The sequence below is a fragment of the Castanea sativa genome, chromosome 12 (genome assembly GCF_040712315.1).
Source record: "Castanea sativa cultivar Marrone di Chiusa Pesio chromosome 12, ASM4071231v1".
NCBI classification, from domain to species: Eukaryota; Viridiplantae; Streptophyta; class Magnoliopsida; order Fagales; family Fagaceae; genus Castanea; species Castanea sativa.
Genome location: NC_134024.1, coordinates 4,666,322 through 4,684,195, shown reverse-complemented (window position 1 = coordinate 4,684,195; position 17,874 = coordinate 4,666,322). Strand labels below are relative to the sequence as shown.

Below are 17,874 nucleotides of genomic sequence, written 5' to 3'. Positions count from 1 at the left end.
TATTTAAAAAAAGTTTCCTGAATCTGTGATCAAAGCCTATTCTAAGTTTCCTAAATTTCTTTAGTTTTTCTTGATTCTTTTAATTTCATCTTTGGCAAGTCACTCTTTAGTTTTTCTTGATTCTTTTAATTTCATCTTTGGCAAGTCACTCTACAGATTATCGGTGTATCAAGACGATTCAAGAGTATATCATAAATTTTATAAAATAAAAGACTATTCAAGAGCACAAGAATTAAGCAAAACTCGAATAAAAAAAGAGAGAACCATAGATATTAAAGCAAGAGAATTACAACTTATCAAGAAAGATTGAAAAGAGACCAGACTTAAACATAGGAAGATTATCTCAAGCAGTTACATACTTTCATTCACCTAAAGAAACTCCACAGAAAATTAAAAAAAATCTACTACTAATGAAAAACAAATTACAGAGATCCAAAACAATGTTTTTCATTACACCCTTTACTTTGAAGAAACCCACTTGCTATTGACCCATTCAAGATGAGGCCTCAAACAAGAGGTTGGATAAGAAATCTCAACCCCGTAAGCATCAAAGAAAACATAGTAACTATCGGACCCTTTCCTCCCAGAAATCTTGCCCACCCACCAACCATCGTTATCAAACGCATCCACCACATCAAGTGCATGAAACCCAGTTGCCAAAACTTTAGGTGGCCTTGGCCTCAGTTCGTTTGCACCGACTGTTTCAATGAGTGGGCGAGATTGATCATCTTCAGCCACCAAGTTCTTGTACTGCACTGCGTATTTGTTCCCATAATTCTTGATTACTGTTGCTGCATAGTAGGAACCCACAAAGCCTTCTTGCTTGCTACAAACTTCCACTTTGTCACCCCTAGAGAACGCCATTGTTGAATGCAAAACACACCGAGAGAGATAGGATCTTGGAATAGAGTAATTAAATTGAATAATGCTAGTGATGGGTGTGTACTAGACTGAACTGGGGTTTATATATTAGAAGAAAAAATAGAGTCGGTTTGTAATCCTACTGAGTTTAGGACTTCGACTTTGAGTCGGTATAGGAATTAGGAGAGAGATTAATTTTTACGTAGGCTGCAAGAAATTGGGGTTTTTGCATGCTTACACCAACGTGTCAATCGGTTATATAGACATAGCAAATTTCTATCTTTTACTAATTAAGAAAAAAAAAAAGACATAGCAAGCATGCGTTTGGGTAACGCATTTTGCAGTGTTAGGCACTGTTTACGCGTTTTAAGCGTGAGAACCATGGAATTGTTGTAAACAAATTAAAAAAAATGCAAACTCACGGCATAGTGTGAATAATATTTTGCTATAATTTTTTTACCAATAAGTTTTTAGTTTTTAACAATATAAGCGGTATCCAAATAAATCACAACTACGAATTATTTAATTTGAGGATATAGTATATGACCACTCGAGTTTTCTATTGTTGTATATGTACTCCAAGTTGCCAATAGCAACTTCATAAATATACTTTTCTCGTGTTAGAAAAATTATTGTTAGCCTTTTGTAATTCAACTAAATTCTAAACATTTGTATTTTTGTTATAAAATATTTATGCTAAAATGCAAAACTCACTTTTTATGTTTTATCAAAATTTAATTCAGTCTTTTTAACTTTCCCTTTGTTCATTTCAATATTTTAACTTTCAAATTTATTCAATTAAGATTTTTTCATTAAATTTTGTTATATGCTATAGTTAATTTTCCAATCTTTTAATTTTTTCTTCAAGTTTTTTAAATTAAAAAAATTAATTAATGATTGAAGAAGTTTTCCAGATTCTTTTTTCAAAAATTTTTAACAAAAATTTATGGAAAGTTCTTAATTGAAAAAATTTGAAACTTAGAGGACTGAAATGAACAAAAACAAAGTTAGAAAACTGAAATGAATTCTGAAAAAACTTAGAACGTGAATTTTACATTTTACATAGGCTGCAAGAAATTGCGGTTTTTGCATGCTTACACACCAACGCGTCAATTGTTCATATAGACATAGCAACTTTCTATCTTTTACTAAATTAAAAAATGAAAAGAAAATAGACATAGCAACTCCGAGTTATTTAATTTGAGGATATAGCATATGACCACTTGAGTTTCAACTGTTGTATACTTCGAGTTGTCAATAGCAACTACCCATACTATACTTTTCTTGTGTTAATTTTTTTTTTTTAATATTAGCCTTTTGTAATTCAACTAAACTCTAGACATTTGTATTTTTGTTATAAAATATTTAAATGCCGCTCACTTTGATTTGTCTAAGCAATATTCCACCCTTTAGTTTTGCGTGAATGACAAACAGTTCAAAATTAATCAAAACAGGATTCTTTTTGGTTTCTATTTTTCCCAAACCAAAAATGTAAAAAATTCAGTTCCAAACATGTAAGGATGATCCAAATATGACTTTTACAACTCAAACCACTGAACCAGAACACTATTCTATTTCTAAAAAGGGACAAAAGAAGATTTGAGAATTAAGAAACTCAAAACTTAGGATAGATTCAATTGGTAATATTATAGGATAAATCTGCTAACCAAGTTATGCACCTTATTTTCTCTCATTTCTCCCTTATTATGGACAGGGGTGTAGTCATGAATTATTTCTTGGAGGGGCTCATTTGTAATAGCGATATACTAATTAAGAGTTTGTTTAGGCTCAGATATAACTTTTAGCTTTTAACTTTTAATTTTTATGTATATCTTTTTAAAATCTCATTTTCTCAACATTTTTTCACTTTTTAAAGAAACAAAAAGCACAAAAAAGAGTCAAGAATCAGTGGGTTAAGTATAAAGAAATACAATAACAATAAACGCAAAAAGACAAAGTCAAATACGCATACATTGCTGGCAAAGGGATATCACCTACACATATTCCTATTTAGCTATTCAGTATTAAGTTTAGTTCTAGAGAAAAAGAGAAAGAGAACTTAGACGAGAATGAGATACCTTGAGGTGAGGGCTTAAGATAGAGGCAATGAAGGCTGGGCAATGGGCCAGTGGTGGCTGCAGCGTCACAACGTGAGAAGGAAAAAAAAAAAGAAAAAAGAAAAAAAGGTCAATCTTTTTTTTTTTTTTTTCGGACAGTGAGGAGCAGAGGAGGCATGAGAGATGAGACTGATGAAGGTTTTGTTTTGTTTCATCTGGGATTTGGGGCTGGTTGGGCTGGCAGTGCTTTAGAGGAGAAACAAAAATTAATAACCTAGGTTTCTTGATATTGGGAATGTAGTATGAAGTTTAGTTTTGGGCCAATTTTTGCTTTAATTGAGTACAATAATTGATGTCTATTGGAATTTTTTTTGCTGGAAAGATGTCGATTGGACTAAAAGAAATTAAAGAAGTTTGGGAATAATTTTGGGGGGTTGGATATTTATTTTAGGAGGGGCCCATGTCATTTTTTTAGCTACTCTAGAGGAAAAATGAAAAATTTTGGGGGCTATCCACCAAGGAACCATGTGGCTACTGGTTGGACCTTCTGATTATGAATTTCACCTTACGTCTCCCGCTTAAAAAAAATTTAAAAAGTTATTATGCCCTTCACGAATTGTCCATAATTCTACAATATAACACAAGAAGCATGCGTTACATGTTATAAACTTATAATTGGAATTTTTTTTTTCATTAAAAAAAAGTTATAATTGAGATTTTCATAATTTGGGTTATATGATTTTGGATTTGGGAGTTAAAATTCAAATACTCTGTTTGGATACCTTTGGATTTGACCCAAATTCATCTAGGATTTCAAGGCCTCAAATCTATGGGCCAGTGGAGAGAACGAATATGAGAAGGTTATTAGACATTAGTAGAAGATAGAAGTTAGGAATGTAATGGGCTTTGGCTTTCAATTTTACTGGAACCAAACCCAATCTATTAGGCCACTTTGAATCTAGCCCAATAACTAGTGTAAGTTTGTGGGTCAGGTTAAGCTCAGGCCCACACTAGAAATGGGGTATTTCTGCAATTCGAAAGCATACGATAACAACTGTAAAAACCACACGTACTCAAAAGGTCCAACCAGTCACCGCCACGTGGCTTAGCGGTTAATTCTTGAAAATTCACTTTCCCTGAAACGTTGCATGTTTGAGAGTGATTTGAAAACTGTCTCAAAACTGTGCAATATATATCAACAAGTTCCATTCTCTCTGAAACATTTGATATCAAAACGAGTCTCTCTCACAGTGACAAAAGTCACAAACTTTCTTTGATTTACGCATAGAATCTCTCACACCCTTGAAATCAATTTCCCATTCTTGTTCAATGCGTCTTAACAATATGGCCCCAACTATGCTAAGAGAGCGTTTTCAGCAATCTGTCACTGCCAATTCGTTTCGGTCTTATCTTGCTGAGTTCCTCTCCACATTCTTCTATGTGTTTGCAGTTGTGGGATCTTCCATGTCAGCGAGTGAGTACTTTAAAACTTGACACTTTTTGATAGTGTTTATGGTATAGATTTAGTGTTACGTAAATGGGGTTTCAAAGTTCATTCTTACTCTTTTCTTGTACTTGAATAACACATGTGATTAATCACTTTCTTTTGTGTTATATGAGTCATTTACTTAGAACTTTGGTCAATGACTTTATGGAGTAGTAAGTGTGTAAGCCATCATACTTAAGTTATGTTGATTCTTGAAGATATGGAGAATTCTATGTTACAATTTTTCATATGAAGATATGAAGAATTCTTGAAGATATGGAGATATGGAGAATTCTTGAAGATATGAAGATATGGCTTTTTCATATATATATATATATATATTTTATAATGACGGTTTAGGTCAAGTAGATATGATACTTATTAGAAGTGTGTACTATAGAATAAATAAATGTGCCTGCATTACTAAAAGAGTGCATATGATTTTGAATGAGTGGCCATTTTTCATTCTATATAATGTTGACAACAATTACAGAAATTGAAAGGAGGAATTTGAAATATTAGGCTTTTTTCTATGAAGGATTACATGTTTACATGGCTGTTTGACTGAATTTGCTTTTTAAATTCATGTGCCCCTTGTTTGATTTTTGTAATGTGGCAGGGAAATTGAATCCTAATGTTGCCTCAGACCCATCGAGTCTGGTGGTGGTCGCTATCGCCAATGCCCTTGCATTGTCAGCTACTGTCTATTCTGCTTGGAACATCTCAGGTGGACATGTGAATCCGGCCGTCACGTTTGGAATGGCTGTTGGAGGCCACATTAGTGTCCCAACCGCTCTGTTTTACTGGGTTTCTCAGTTGCTGGCTGCTGTTTTTGCTAGCCTTGTCTTGAAGGGAGCTGTTGTTGGACAGGTAATAGAAACATTCATGCTAGTGATATCTTTTGTTAGTGTTATTTGTGATTTAATATAAGTGTCTTAACCTGGTTTGTGCATGTTTGGTTTTTTAAGGATGTTTTCACGTTTTCATTCTCTTTATTTAACACTATAACTTCACTTTTAGACTATTTTTCTACCTCTAATTGTAGGAATCATTGTGAATTCTAATCTTCCAACAAGAGTGTTTTTAGTAACAAAACATGCATGTACAGTTTTTTGAGACTTGAAATGATTTGGGTATTTTAACAAACAAAACTTCTTTAGTTCATGATATGACATCCCCAAATATTTCAAGAATGACATTTCCATAAGTTCATATCCTCTAATTGTATGACTTTTACTAAAGAAATATTATATTGAAAAAAAATATCCTAGTAATTTATACAAGCCTCAAAAGGAGTGTCATTCCGTGAAACCTTAAGGAGACTGGTGTAATTTGTCCGAATGTTTTTCTTTTAGTGGGTTGATCTGATTGAAACTTGAAACGATGTTGTTAATCATTTGAGTTTTGCAGCATGTTCAACCCTACATCATTGCAGAAGAAATGACTGGGTTTGGAGCATCTATCATGGAAGGTATCATGACATTTGGTCTAGTGTACACTGTTTATGCCGCTGGGGATACCAGGCGTGGTACAATGGGAGTGATTGGACCTATAGCAATTGGGTTCATAGCAGGAGCTAATGTGTTAGCATCAGGACCCTTCTCTGGTGGATCAATGAACCCAGCTTGTGCCTTTGGTTCTGCTGTCACTGGTGGCAGTTTCAAGAATCAAGCAGTTTATTGGGTTGGACCCTTGATTGGTGCAGCAGTTGCAGGCCTTCTCTATGACAATGTGGTGTTCCCTGCTCAAGCTCCAGATTCTATTAGGGGCGTCACTGAGGGAACTGGGGTGTAATTATATGCTTCATACATTTGCTTCTTTTCGTTTGTTTTATCTGCTAATTTGTACTTGATTAAGATGTTTATTAACTGAATTGCTGAATGACTTTAATTAATTGCATTAGCCTCTAGTTTCTCAAAAAAAAAATTGTATTAGCCTCTACATTTTCTTTTTTGTTCTATAGTGTTGAGAAGCTATATGGATATTATATACCAATATGTATTGATACTTTCACAAATCACGTGAATTCAACATTTTAACGGTTCCATGTGCCACCAATCCTTTTGAGTAACAAATTTCTCTCAATTTCCTCGTTTATATAATGTGGCATGAGATACACCTCTATATTTATTATATTTAATTTGAACCATAGAATTTATCATTTGTCATTTTCAAATGAAAATGAAAATGATTCTTTTTCTTATCAATAGTTGCATTGTTATATATATATATATATATATATATATATGTGTGTGTGTGTGTGTGTGTTTCTTATTTATCTTATGCTTCTATGAATAAATTTGAGCAACACAAATAAGTCAAGAATATTGCGTAGCTAGATTCTCTCTATCTTTCATATTGCTTTTTTTTTTTTTTGGTGTGCTTTATAACATGTATCTTCGTGTACGTCCCATCAATTATGACAAACTTTTATCATTTTGTCTCACATTTAATAAATAAGCTACCAGAAACTATTGAATACCAAAAGGATAAGATAGTCCCAAAAAGAAAGTATGTTCATTCTTATAGGAATATGATATTAGCAAGTTATCGATAGCATTGGTGATCAATTTTGTTACTTCATATTCATATTCATTCATGACTGATGGAAATAATCAATTTGACTCTTTGAACTACAACTAATCCTTCATTTTTTTTTTTTTAAATTCTTGGTTTTATGACTTTTGTTGCCTTCAATTGGTTTTCTAATTTTTGTAACTTTAGATGAAATTAAAATATACTTTTGGTCCTTAAAATATAAAATTAATCTATTATATTTCAAAAACCTCATTTTGACCTTTGATATTTGATTTTGTTCTTAATTAGTAATATATGGGGATAGTTAAATCCAATAGGTAGTGAATACTTGACTCGACCTGAAACATTTGGATATTTATTCATATCTCATGGGTAAAGACAATTGGTCGGGTTTGGATAAATACTTGAATATTTTGGGCTAGGTATGGGTATTACCCAAACCCGATCCATTAAAAAAGAAAGAAAAAAAGGAAAGAAAGAAAGAAAGAACATGATCAACCAACCGATCTCACAAACCAAGTTTTGAACTCGTATTGATGCCCATAAAAGATAAAGATTTTGTAATAGATTAAGGTACACAAAATATAGGAATTTTTGGAATTGCTCTTCATTATTTTGAAAGGAATATTACTTCTAAACTTACAAACTATAATTTTTGAGGAAAGTAATTAACAAAACCAGCACTGTAAAATATATATCATCAATATCCTTCCCAACGCTGCACTCCAAGAGAAGAAGGCACCCCTAGGAGGGATCTTAGTTCTCCAAATATTTTTCCATGGGAAAAGAACTAAATTAGAGGGACATAAAAGCCAGTAATATCCTCCTTCCTCAAAACCCCTACTCTTATCAAGCTTTCAACCCATCTTGTCATCCCCCTTTCCAGACATAGAAGATGAGTAAATTAATTCCATAAACCTATCCAAGGAATCCAGCTCCCAGGCTTGTACCGACCTGGAAAAATGAAGATCCCAATGTTTCATCCCATTGTTGAATTGCAATAAGCCTGCTATGGAAGAATCTTGATCATGACTGATAAAAAATATATCTAGGAACTCCTCCTTTAGAAGGGAATCCCCACACCACAAGTCATACCAAAATTTTACTTTAGAGCTGTAACCCACTTCAAAATGGTGAATCGAAAAAAGTCTCCCACTCCTGTCTAATAGATTTCCAAAGGCAAAGACCATGAGGGTAGGAGACAAATTTTGAACACCAGTCCCCCGCTCCCCCCAATTGCTCTCATACGTGGTCTCAATGATCCTCTTCCATAACAGCTCTTTCTCTCATTCTTGTTTAAACTATTGCTTTTATCTTATCAAATTGTATCTACTTATTACTTTTGTCAGTTTGTGGCTTAGTTTTAGCTTTTATCTTATGAAATCGTATTTAATTCTGATTGGCCCACTCCTTTTTGTCTTGGATTTGGTACACTTTACTTTTTGCTGGTGATTTTTCATCACCTATGTATATAGGTTAAGTCTACTTTCCCTTTCCCTTCGTCTCGAACAGTGATTAGTCTCTGGTTGAAAGGAGACTGGCAAAAAAAAAAAAAGTCTACTTTTTGAATCATTTTTGAGATAATGTCATATACTCATATGCAGCAGCAATTTATACTCATTAAAATTAGCATTTAAACTAATCGGTAAGAGAATTGGGTATTCATGGGTAAAATTATTAGGTTAGATTTGATATATTGGATTTGAACTGGCAAATTTATTTGCCAGTTAAACCTAAGATAGTCATTTTGAGACCGAGTGCTTGACAACTCAACCAATCCACTGAGTCAAAAAAAAAAAAAAAAAAAAGTAAAAATCTGAAATTATGTTTTAGCTTAAGTATGTACAATATTGTAAAACTTTATGTAAAACAATAATTAGACCATTCATTTTATCTAGTACACACTAAACTCATGACTTTATCTGGCTCGCTTTGAACTGAAGTGTCTATCATCTTGCACAACGAACACCACAAGCCTTATAAAGCCTTAAACCCTTCCAACCGTTAAACCTCTCCCCATTAACGGTCATCATCCATGGCATCCCTCTCACCACTCTCTCTTCCTCACCATCTCAAAATCTCTGCCCCCAAATTTCCCAAAATTTACACAAAAGCCACTCTCGTACTCTGCAAAGCCTCAGTCTCAGAGACACATTCCTCGGAGTCCGTATCCGGACCCGACGGAACCGGGGCTGCCGCCCCGACCCGAGGCCAGAAATTCCTTGAACACCAGTTGTCCCTTGAGGCCATGACCGAAAAGAAAGCTGAGACCAAGAAGAAGAAGAAGATGATGAAGAAAGAGAAGGTCTTGAAGGTTTCAATGGCGGTGGCTACTTGTTACGGGTGTGGGGCTCCGTTGCATACTTCGGATTCGGATGCTCCGGGTTACGTGGACATCGAGACCTATGAATTGGTATGAATTGTTTTTGTCAGTGCTTTTTAAGAGCTTGAGTAAGTGTTTTTGTAATTATACTGTAATGGGTAGTTGAAAAAAATTGAATTTGAAAGCTTTTTCTGTGGTGGGTATGTCAAAGTTTGAAACAATGTTGAATTGTAATAAGTCCTTTTATTGATTTCAAACAAAAGTTTATGAATTGCCCGGTAAGTGGGTTATGTGGTCCGAATTGTTTTTTCTGAATTTGTTTTTGCATTGTACTTTTGATTTAGCTATTTGAAAGTGTTGCTTTTTAAGAGGGGATATTTATATAATAGCTTGAATGAGAATGAAAAGTAAGTGATTTTGGGATAATATGGTAATGGGCAATTTGCAAATTTAATTTAGCCAAAGAGCTCAACTTGTTGGCACCTCTTGGTGTTTCAAGACATCAAAGGTTCAAATCTCCCTCCCCATTGTAACTATCGAATTTAAAAATTAAAAAAAATTGCAAATTGAATTTTAAATGCCTTTTGCTTTGGTGGGGTATATCAAATTTGAACCTTGAAGCAATATTATAAGCACCTTCATTGATTTTTCAAGCAAAATTTCCTTTTGTTGATGTTATTGTTAAGCTCAAATTTTGCTCCTTTTTGCTTAAGAAAGACTAGAAATTAACTTTGATGATTGATTATGAATTGCTGTCTCAAAGAATGATTTGTTTACTGGGCATTTCTGCACCCCTCATTTTTGGTAAATTGAGTTTTATCAAATTGCATTAATTGGTATTTGAATATTTTGAGTTGAGAGTTATAAGAGATTTCTTACAGAATGTATATGATTGTGCAGAAGAAGAAGCACCACCAGCTTAGAACTATTCTATGTGGGCGGTGCCGGTTATTGTCTCATGGGCATATGATAACTGCAGTTGGTGGAAATGGAGGTTATTCTGGTGGGAAGCAGTTTGTGACAGCTGAGCAGCTTAGGGAGAAGCTGTCTCACTTACGCTATGAGAAGGCCTTGATTGTTAAACTGGTTAGTGCAGGCTATCTGACTTTCTTTTTTATATGAAGTTAATGCATTATCTTGAAACCCCTAGAATATGATTAATATATGTAGCGGTGCTCTTGTTTTGGTATTGCTTTAGCTGTGGAAGAATTTGAATTTTTGCAATTAAACTGCAAACTGCTAGGGTGGGGAGGGTTCTATGTGTTGATGGCACATGTAACTGGAAGGCTCCATTCCCATATTTGTTAATAGCTATTGTTCTCATCACCTGAGAACTTCAATCAATCACTTTGAGATGAACTTTGGTGCGCACACAGAATGCTAACTTGCTAGTGAATGTCAAGCTTAATACTACCTAGGCACTCCTTTAGCAATTGAGGAATCACAGCATGTATGTGGCCCATGAGAATTATTCTTTCTTTTGCCTTTCTGATATATTGTTCCTAAAAGTGAATATATTTCTAATATTTTCTGTTTCCCAAACTGTACGTGGTTCAATGAATACCTGAGAATGACAAAGAAACCTTTCATGTCTCACTTGCAGTGTAAAATTTTTAAGTTCAGATAATAAGTAGATCTTACATCCTAGTAAATCATAAATTGGTCATAGGGAGTAACCCTCTGACAAAAAGATAGTCTAGAGACATTGGCTCAGGTGATGAAGTGGTTGGGCCAGGGTAGGAAGGGGTCATAGTTTCATATTTTGCTGATGCATAAAAAGGAAAATTTATCAGAAAGATTGTCTTGTACAATACAAAGGACTCAAAGATGTGAATACTGTCTACCATCAAATAACAATAGATCACAATTTTCTGCAATGATTATATATACAGTTTGTTTTGGTGATCTCATATGACATAAATTCGTTAAGCATATAATAGAAAGATTTCTCTAATTCTTTTTGTTAATCACTTTTAGGTTGATATTGTTGACTTCAATGGCAGCTTTTTGGCTCGTGTGCGTGATCTGGCTGGTGCGAATCCAATAATATTAGTTGTGACAAAGGTAAATAATCTGCACATTGGTATTGAATATTGTCATATTGATGCCTGGTTTTTACTATATACTGATTTAGACAACAATCATCATATTCACTTATAGGTTGATCTCCTACCAAAAGGGACTGATTTTAATTGTGTTGGTGATTGGGTAGTAGAGGCCACTACAAAGAAGAAGCTTAAGTAAGTCTAGACTCTTATATTTTCTTTTCTTTTCCCCCCACCCCCCAAACAACATTGATTCTCTCTGGAAACCCTTTTTATTTTTACATCTTTATGCTAAATTGTTACTTCAGTAGTTAAGTTCACAGGAAGTCCTTATAAAGATTCATGTAGCCCAGTCTCACTGCTAGGATTAGGACTGGTTGAATAAAGTTCAAGGTTCTTGCACAGTTATTTATTTATTTTTATGACCACAAAAATATATGCAGCATGCTTGGAGTTGCATACTTATAAGTTGGCTTATTTTTGCAGCGTTCTAAGTGTTCATCTGACAAGTTCAAAGTCTTTGGTTGGAATAGTGGGAGTCGCATCAGAAATTCAAAAGGAAAAAAAGGTTTTTCACTCGATCAACTCCCTTCCTAAAGCTACCGATATAACTGAATGAAAGAAAGTGGTTGTCGCTGGAAATTAATGTTATACTGATCTTCATTCATGGATTTTTAGTGAATATGAAAGATGTGACTAATTTTCAGGAAATATCTCCCAAGTCCAAATCAGTAACATTGATCTCCATTATGGGTGGAAGCTCTTTTTTTTTGGGACTTGGGTATGAGCATCTGACTTAGATGTGTCTGCAGATGTATGGTTTATCTAGTGCCTTAATTAGAGGATGCAGACTATTGAATCTGTGTCTTTATGTAACAAGATGGAGGAAATGCTCAAAAGATGAGGTAGAAAAAATTCCCTCCTGTGAGTGAAAATCAATTTTCTACACATATTGTCAAAGTGAAAAGACATGGAGGGGATGGACTTTCCTGAATCTCCTCTCACCTACACTATGCAATGCCATTATTTAGGTTCAAACTGCTGCAAATTTCACAGTGAAATACCCTTTATACTCCCCATATGTGGGAGAATATTTAAGCAAGTGATAGCACAAGGAAATACTCAAACCTATGGCTTACAGTTTAACATGGGGTCTTTGGCTTATGGGTATGGCTTATAGTTTAGTGAACCGGACTCACAGAAGTCAATGTTGTATACATATAATAAATTGTACTATTGTAGAAACCCTTTTTAAAATTTTACCATACCAGTAGTGGAAGCAACGGCTTTCATCCTACTGTTGTTCATGCTTTGATATCTCATTTGTTGTCTTTATGAAGTTAATTCCTTGCTCATGATATAATATGTCATTTTCATCAGTATGAATATGGTGTTGTGAACACTGGATTTGGCTTATACTCAACAGCTGCATGAAGCAATTTTTAGATATCTATTTATTCCTTTTGTTTTTCTCAAATTAATTTCTTGAGTTTATTTTTTGTTGCAGGGGCGGGATGTTTACATTCTGGTTAGTAAGTTTCCGAATTTGAAGCTCCCCATTGATGCACAGAGTAGGATCAAAAAGTGGACTGTTCTTACTGAACTATCAGGACATTGGTCCTTTTGTTTGAATTTTGCTCATAAGGCTGAATATTTTTGAAAATGGAAAATTGCCTTTCTAATTTTTATCTCATCTCAGCATTGTTTCACCATTGATTCGGTTGTAAGTTAGGTTCGTTAATTTTTCTATGAATTATTTATAAATTTAGGACAAAATGAGAGGCTGAGAAGCTAGTAACTAGTAGCAAGTCAGCTAATCAAAAATGAATTTTATATATTCTTCTATTGATTTACCATAGATCAATCTGGACCTCCTCCCCAATAAGTATGGGGTGGAGGGTTTAGATTTGGTTTTATAACCTGTTGAATTTATGTGTAACATACTAATTAAAAAATATCCATACTTGAATTTAATAATAATTTACTTATAAAAAAAAATTATATTTGATACCTGGAAATAGTGGCAGGCATGATATGTAGATTTACAGCATTTAAAAAGAAAAAATATTATGGATCTTTTCTTAATAAACTAACATTTATTTGTACATCTCGTGGCATTGTTAAAGGTAACACTTTTCCAGCCCAACCTTCGGTTTTTACTTTTTAACTGGGGGGCCAAAAATTAGTGGCATCTTCTTTTTCCTTTTTATTTGTTGGTCCTTAGTTTTTAGGCTTTTAAGAGCTCTCGTCAGTAGTTCTGCAATTTCATCAAATTTAACATTTTACTGGTTGACATCAGTGATTTTGCGCTTATGGTTGTTTATTTACCATTCCTACAGGGCTCAGCTAATGTTGGGAAATCTGCATTCATCAGTGCTTTACTCAGTACGTGAATTAAAATTTTCTATTTATTGTCATTAATTATGGCGAAGGTACATCATATATCATGGGTTTATAAAGAATTCAAATCAACTCAAGTTTCTTAATTGGAAGCATTAACTAATAGCACTTACCCAATTATGTCACTCTTCCGAGTTCTGATTTGTCAAGGAATGCTACTGAAACTAGTGAGAATTGTAATATATAAAGTTGGTTTGTAAATGCAAAAGTGTGAATTTTGTGGTTGCAAAGCTGATAAATTAGAACAAACAGGTAGAAATAAGTAAAGATATCATTACTAGGTAGGTAGCCTTACCCCCAATTTTTCTGGAGAGATCGATTCTTGGACTCAAAAGTACAACTTGTTGCTTTTGGTGGAAGGAACTTGCCATTGCACCAAGGCCAACCCCTTGAAAAAAAATGTTATTTTCACACTTCTACCTATTAACAAAAAGGGTAGCTACTCCACTGATGGACTGTATATATGCACACCTGATTTCCGTGTTTTGTTATGGGCTAGGTAGTGACAAGTAATCATTTTGGAATACCATTTCTTTTTGCATTCTTCTCTTGGCTAACGTTATGGGATAAGCTTTTACTCTCTAAATACAATAGTTCTTCCTCTTTGTTGAACTCTTTTATATTCGGATTCAGAAATGATAGGACAAAAGGATCCAGTTGCTGCAGCAGCGCAGAAGTACAAACCCATACAATCTGCTGTTCCTGGAACCACCTTAGGTCCAATTCAAATTAATGCTTTCCTAGGAGGAGGGGTAAGCCATATATATTAAATATCTATCTGTCTGCTGTTAGCATTTGTATTGTGATTCAATACGTGGTTGTGTTTACTTATCTAAGCAGTTTTGATTTCTTTGGTATTAACAGAGAATCTAGTCTGTGAAAATATTGAATTTTTTTAAAATTTCATATCTCATGAATGGTCTTTTTTTGGCTTGTGCAGAAATTATATGACACGCCTGGAGTACATCTCCACCATAGGCAAGCTGCAGTGGTTCATTCAGAAGATCTACCTGTCCTTGCTCCCCAAAGCCGGCTCAGGGGTCACTCTTTTCCTGTATGTTTTCTCTGTATTTCCTTGAATACTGCACAATTATTTATCCCCCATTAATTTAGTTTTTTGTTCTACTATGACAGAATTCTAAGGTAGCCTCTGATAATGGGACCGCAAGCGAAGTTCAATCCAATGACTTAAATGGGTTTTCAATATTTTGGGGAGGCCTTGTGAGAATTGATATTTTGAAGGTTTGGCTTGCACTTTCATGTATTTTAAATTGTCAAACTTGATGTTCTACAATTTTCCTGGTTCAATTATTATTTATTTATTTTTTTTCAGGTTCTCCCAGAAACATGCTTGACATTCTATGGGCCAAAGGCTTTGCAGATTCATATGGTACCCACAGATGAAGCAGATGAATTTTACCAGGTAATGAAGAAGCTAGTTTTTATTGGGCTTGCATCTGGTCCAAGTTTTTTTAGAATCAATAATCTGGGTGTCAATTGTTTTATTGTTTGTTTTTTGATCGGAAAAAATAAGAAATTGTATTGAATCAAAAGAGCAAAAACAGAATCTCCTGTACACAGGCTGTGTACCAGGAAATCTGTAATGCTAGCGAAGAGTACATAATTCTAGAAATTCCTCCAAGCAGGTAAAGGAATGGCTACTCAAGGCAGCCATTCAATTGTTTGTTTTCACATAACTAACAAAACAAAAAGTACCAAATACTTGCTGGTGCTTGTGTTTGGCCAGATCACTGGAATTAGTTAGAGACTTACAGTTTCAATGTTGTAGTTGTGAATTGTCTGCTTTCTTTTTTGAATTTTTTCTTTTTCTTGCAAAATGACTCACTAAAAAATGTTTTATTTTTTTTAAGTTAGTTTTAGCCCTAAGGGGAGGGGGGAGAAGAGAGTAAAAAATTGTAGTTTGTTTATCAAATGTATAGCATATTTCATGTCACGTTTTCCAATATTTCCTAATTCTGATTGTTGGTAAAAGTAAACAGCTGCATAATAATTTTGAACACTCGCTCTTATAGCAAAGCAACAGATGTGTGTATCAGCTGACTGCTTTGTTACATGGATTCTACTAGCATTTTTGGTCATTAAAAATAAAGCTGCATTAGCAAATCTCATATCGAAGCCTAAACAGTCATGCATGATTTATACACCAGCAATAAATTTATATCTCGTCTGAAGTGGAGTTCGTGAATCTGTATTTCTAGCATGATTCTAAAATTGAGAAGAAATCTCTTTTTCTTTCTTTGTTTCTCTCGCCTTCCTATATGTTCATTGGTTTTCTTCTTATTTGTGCTTTGTGGGATGTGTTTTTTCTCGTATCTCTGTTCAGTATGAATAGAATGGCCTTTACCTTTTTTTGTAGAAAGAAATTGGGGTTCTGTTAACGCCTCCAACTGGAAAACAAAGAGCAGATGACTGGAGAGGATTGGAAACTGAGCGTCAGTTGCGTATACCATATGAAGATGTAAAAAGGTGTAGTTGAATTTTCATTGTGCATTATTGTTGCTAGAGCCATTTCTTTGCATTTATATTTAGTTCTGGTTGTTATCTTAAAAAGCTTTTACATGTATATATATATATTCCCTGATGAGCTTTTTTGTTTTCACACTAGCCACAAATGCTGATATTTTCTTCTGATTCCTCAGTCAATAAACATAAACTTATTATTTTTTTGGCTTGGACAGGCCTGCATGTGATGTGGCTGTATCCGGTCTAGGATGGATTTCTATTGAACCGGTGAGCAGATCAATTAGACAATCTGATTCAGATTCAGATTTAAATTTGAAGGACAAAGCTGGAGAACTGCATTTAACTGTCCATGTTCCCAAGCCGGTTGAGGTTTTTGTTAGGCCTCCACTACCTGTAGGCAAGGTGGGAGCAGAATGGTACCAATACCGGGAGTTGACAGATAAGGAAGAAGAAGTGAGACCAAAGTGGTTCTTTTGATGCTTGTGATTTAATGAGGCATTTGTATGTAATCAATTTGCATACTGTTAAAGGATGTTGTAGTGTTTTTCTCAATATATAATGTGGGTTTGAAAGGTTGTTCCAACAGCTGCACTTTTCAAGATTTTGATACAGCAGTTGAAAAGGCTATAGAGATTGAATAAAAGCATTTTAAGTAAAAGATTAGCAGTAGTTCAGATTCTACATCAAGTTAACGAATACAAAAAGCAGAAAGTCCAACCCAATCCAGAAAAGTGGTGTCATCTTGGGCAGTCTAATCAATATGGTCAGTGCAGTATCTTTGATCCAAACATGATACATCTTAAAGATCATTCCCCATTTTGTTTTTGAAGAGTTAATTTTCAATTAAAAGGCCAAGGCAGTGCTGCTCGAGAATATGGTCTGTTTGCCATTGGGTTTTTTCTTTTAGTGTTTTTTTTTTTTTTGTAGCTTTTTTCTAGGTACAACTATAATTTAACTGACTTTTAGCAAATAGACAATAAATATTCAGCAAAAAGTCAGCATCCAAAAAAGCACAAGTTAAGAAATGCACAAGATAAAAAAAATAATATATATTGAGTCAAGGAAATTTATATAATATCTAAAAGTTGAAACTTAATATTTATTATTGCTAAACTCCTGTGGAGTCACATCAGCAGCCATATTATCATTTTCTTTTCATCTTTTTTGATATATATATATATATATATATATATATATATATATATATATATATGCAATTATGCATTATGTCTCTACACATTCTCAAAACCAATTGTAACTCACCAATCATGATAGAATCATCACTTTTTACTACTATGACTTTACACATTCTTGAACCTAAATGTAATTTATAATAGAAAATACATGTAATACAAACAACTTGAGTAGAGACACCATTTATTTATTTTTAGTTTATACTCACCTGGAAAAAAAAAAGTCATATTCTACCACTATATTTATATTCATATGCTAATGTAGTATTCAAAGCTAGGTTGAAGGGTCTAATTCCGCTCCTACCTAGATAACCATATGTCATTTTTATTAACTTCAAGGGATAGAGATAATAAACACCCACTTCGGTTCAATTAGGTTATCTTTGGTCTATTCAATCCAATTCGGTCTAATTTGGTCCATTTCAGTCCATTCGGTCAATTTGGTCCATTTCGTGAGTTTAAATTAAAAATAAATAAAGGAATCTAG

The 17,874-nt window shown here is 34.0% G+C and overlaps 3 protein-coding genes across 3 annotated transcripts; 2 read left to right on the top strand and 1 right to left on the bottom strand.

Annotated features, from left to right (window-relative positions):
• Nucleotides 1-459: 459 nt before the first annotated feature.
• Nucleotides 460-864, bottom strand: LOC142620057 (protein AGENET DOMAIN (AGD)-CONTAINING P1-like). Its single transcript, XM_075793494.1, has one exon. It carries the CDS (start codon nt 862-864, stop codon nt 460-462), a length of 405 nt encoding a protein of 134 aa, XP_075649609.1.
• Nucleotides 865-4,182: 3,318 nt separating this feature from the next.
• Nucleotides 4,183-6,451, top strand: LOC142621313 (putative aquaporin TIP5-1). Its single transcript, XM_075794631.1, has 3 exons — nt 4,183-4,392; nt 5,024-5,274; nt 5,815-6,451. Exons 1-3 carry the CDS (start codon nt 4,248-4,250, stop codon nt 6,196-6,198), a joined length of 780 nt encoding a protein of 259 aa, XP_075650746.1. The 5' UTR covers nt 4,183-4,247; the 3' UTR covers nt 6,199-6,451.
• A 2,400-nt stretch (nt 6,452-8,851) lies between these two features.
• LOC142618629 (NO-associated protein 1, chloroplastic/mitochondrial) lies at nt 8,852-16,777 on the top strand. Its single transcript, XM_075791576.1, has 13 exons — nt 8,852-9,355; nt 10,166-10,351; nt 11,243-11,329; nt 11,426-11,505; nt 11,797-11,878; nt 12,818-12,838; nt 13,650-13,695; nt 14,344-14,462; nt 14,651-14,764; nt 14,845-14,952; nt 15,044-15,133; nt 16,088-16,197; nt 16,410-16,777. The coding sequence occupies exons 1-13, from the start codon at nt 8,978-8,980 to the stop codon at nt 16,669-16,671; spliced, it is 1,683 nt and encodes a 560-aa protein (XP_075647691.1). The 5' UTR covers nt 8,852-8,977; the 3' UTR covers nt 16,672-16,777.
• The last annotated feature ends 1,097 nt before the right edge of the window (nt 16,778-17,874 follow it).

Bases quoted from the DNA above. Each gene is read 5' to 3' on its own strand.
- LOC142620057 (XM_075793494.1), bottom strand. From the start codon at position 864: ATGGCGTTCTCTAGGGGTGACAAAGTGGAAGTTTGTAGCAAGCAAGAA.
- LOC142621313 (XM_075794631.1), top strand. From the start codon at position 4,248: ATGCGTCTTAACAATATGGCCCCAACTATGCTAAGAGAGCGTTTTCAG. The intron at 4,393-5,023 runs GTGAGTACTTTA...GTAATGTGGCAG, and splicing joins GGGATCTTCCATGTCAGCGA to GGAAATTGAATCCTAATGTT. The intron at 5,275-5,814 runs GTAATAGAAACA...TGAGTTTTGCAG, and splicing joins AGGGAGCTGTTGTTGGACAG to CATGTTCAACCCTACATCAT.
- LOC142618629 (XM_075791576.1), top strand. From the start codon at position 8,978: ATGGCATCCCTCTCACCACTCTCTCTTCCTCACCATCTCAAAATCTCT. The intron at 11,330-11,425 runs GTAAATAATCTG...ATTCACTTATAG, and splicing joins TAATATTAGTTGTGACAAAG to GTTGATCTCCTACCAAAAGG. The intron at 15,134-16,087 runs GTAATGAAGAAG...CTTTTTTTGTAG, and splicing joins AAGCAGATGAATTTTACCAG to AAAGAAATTGGGGTTCTGTT.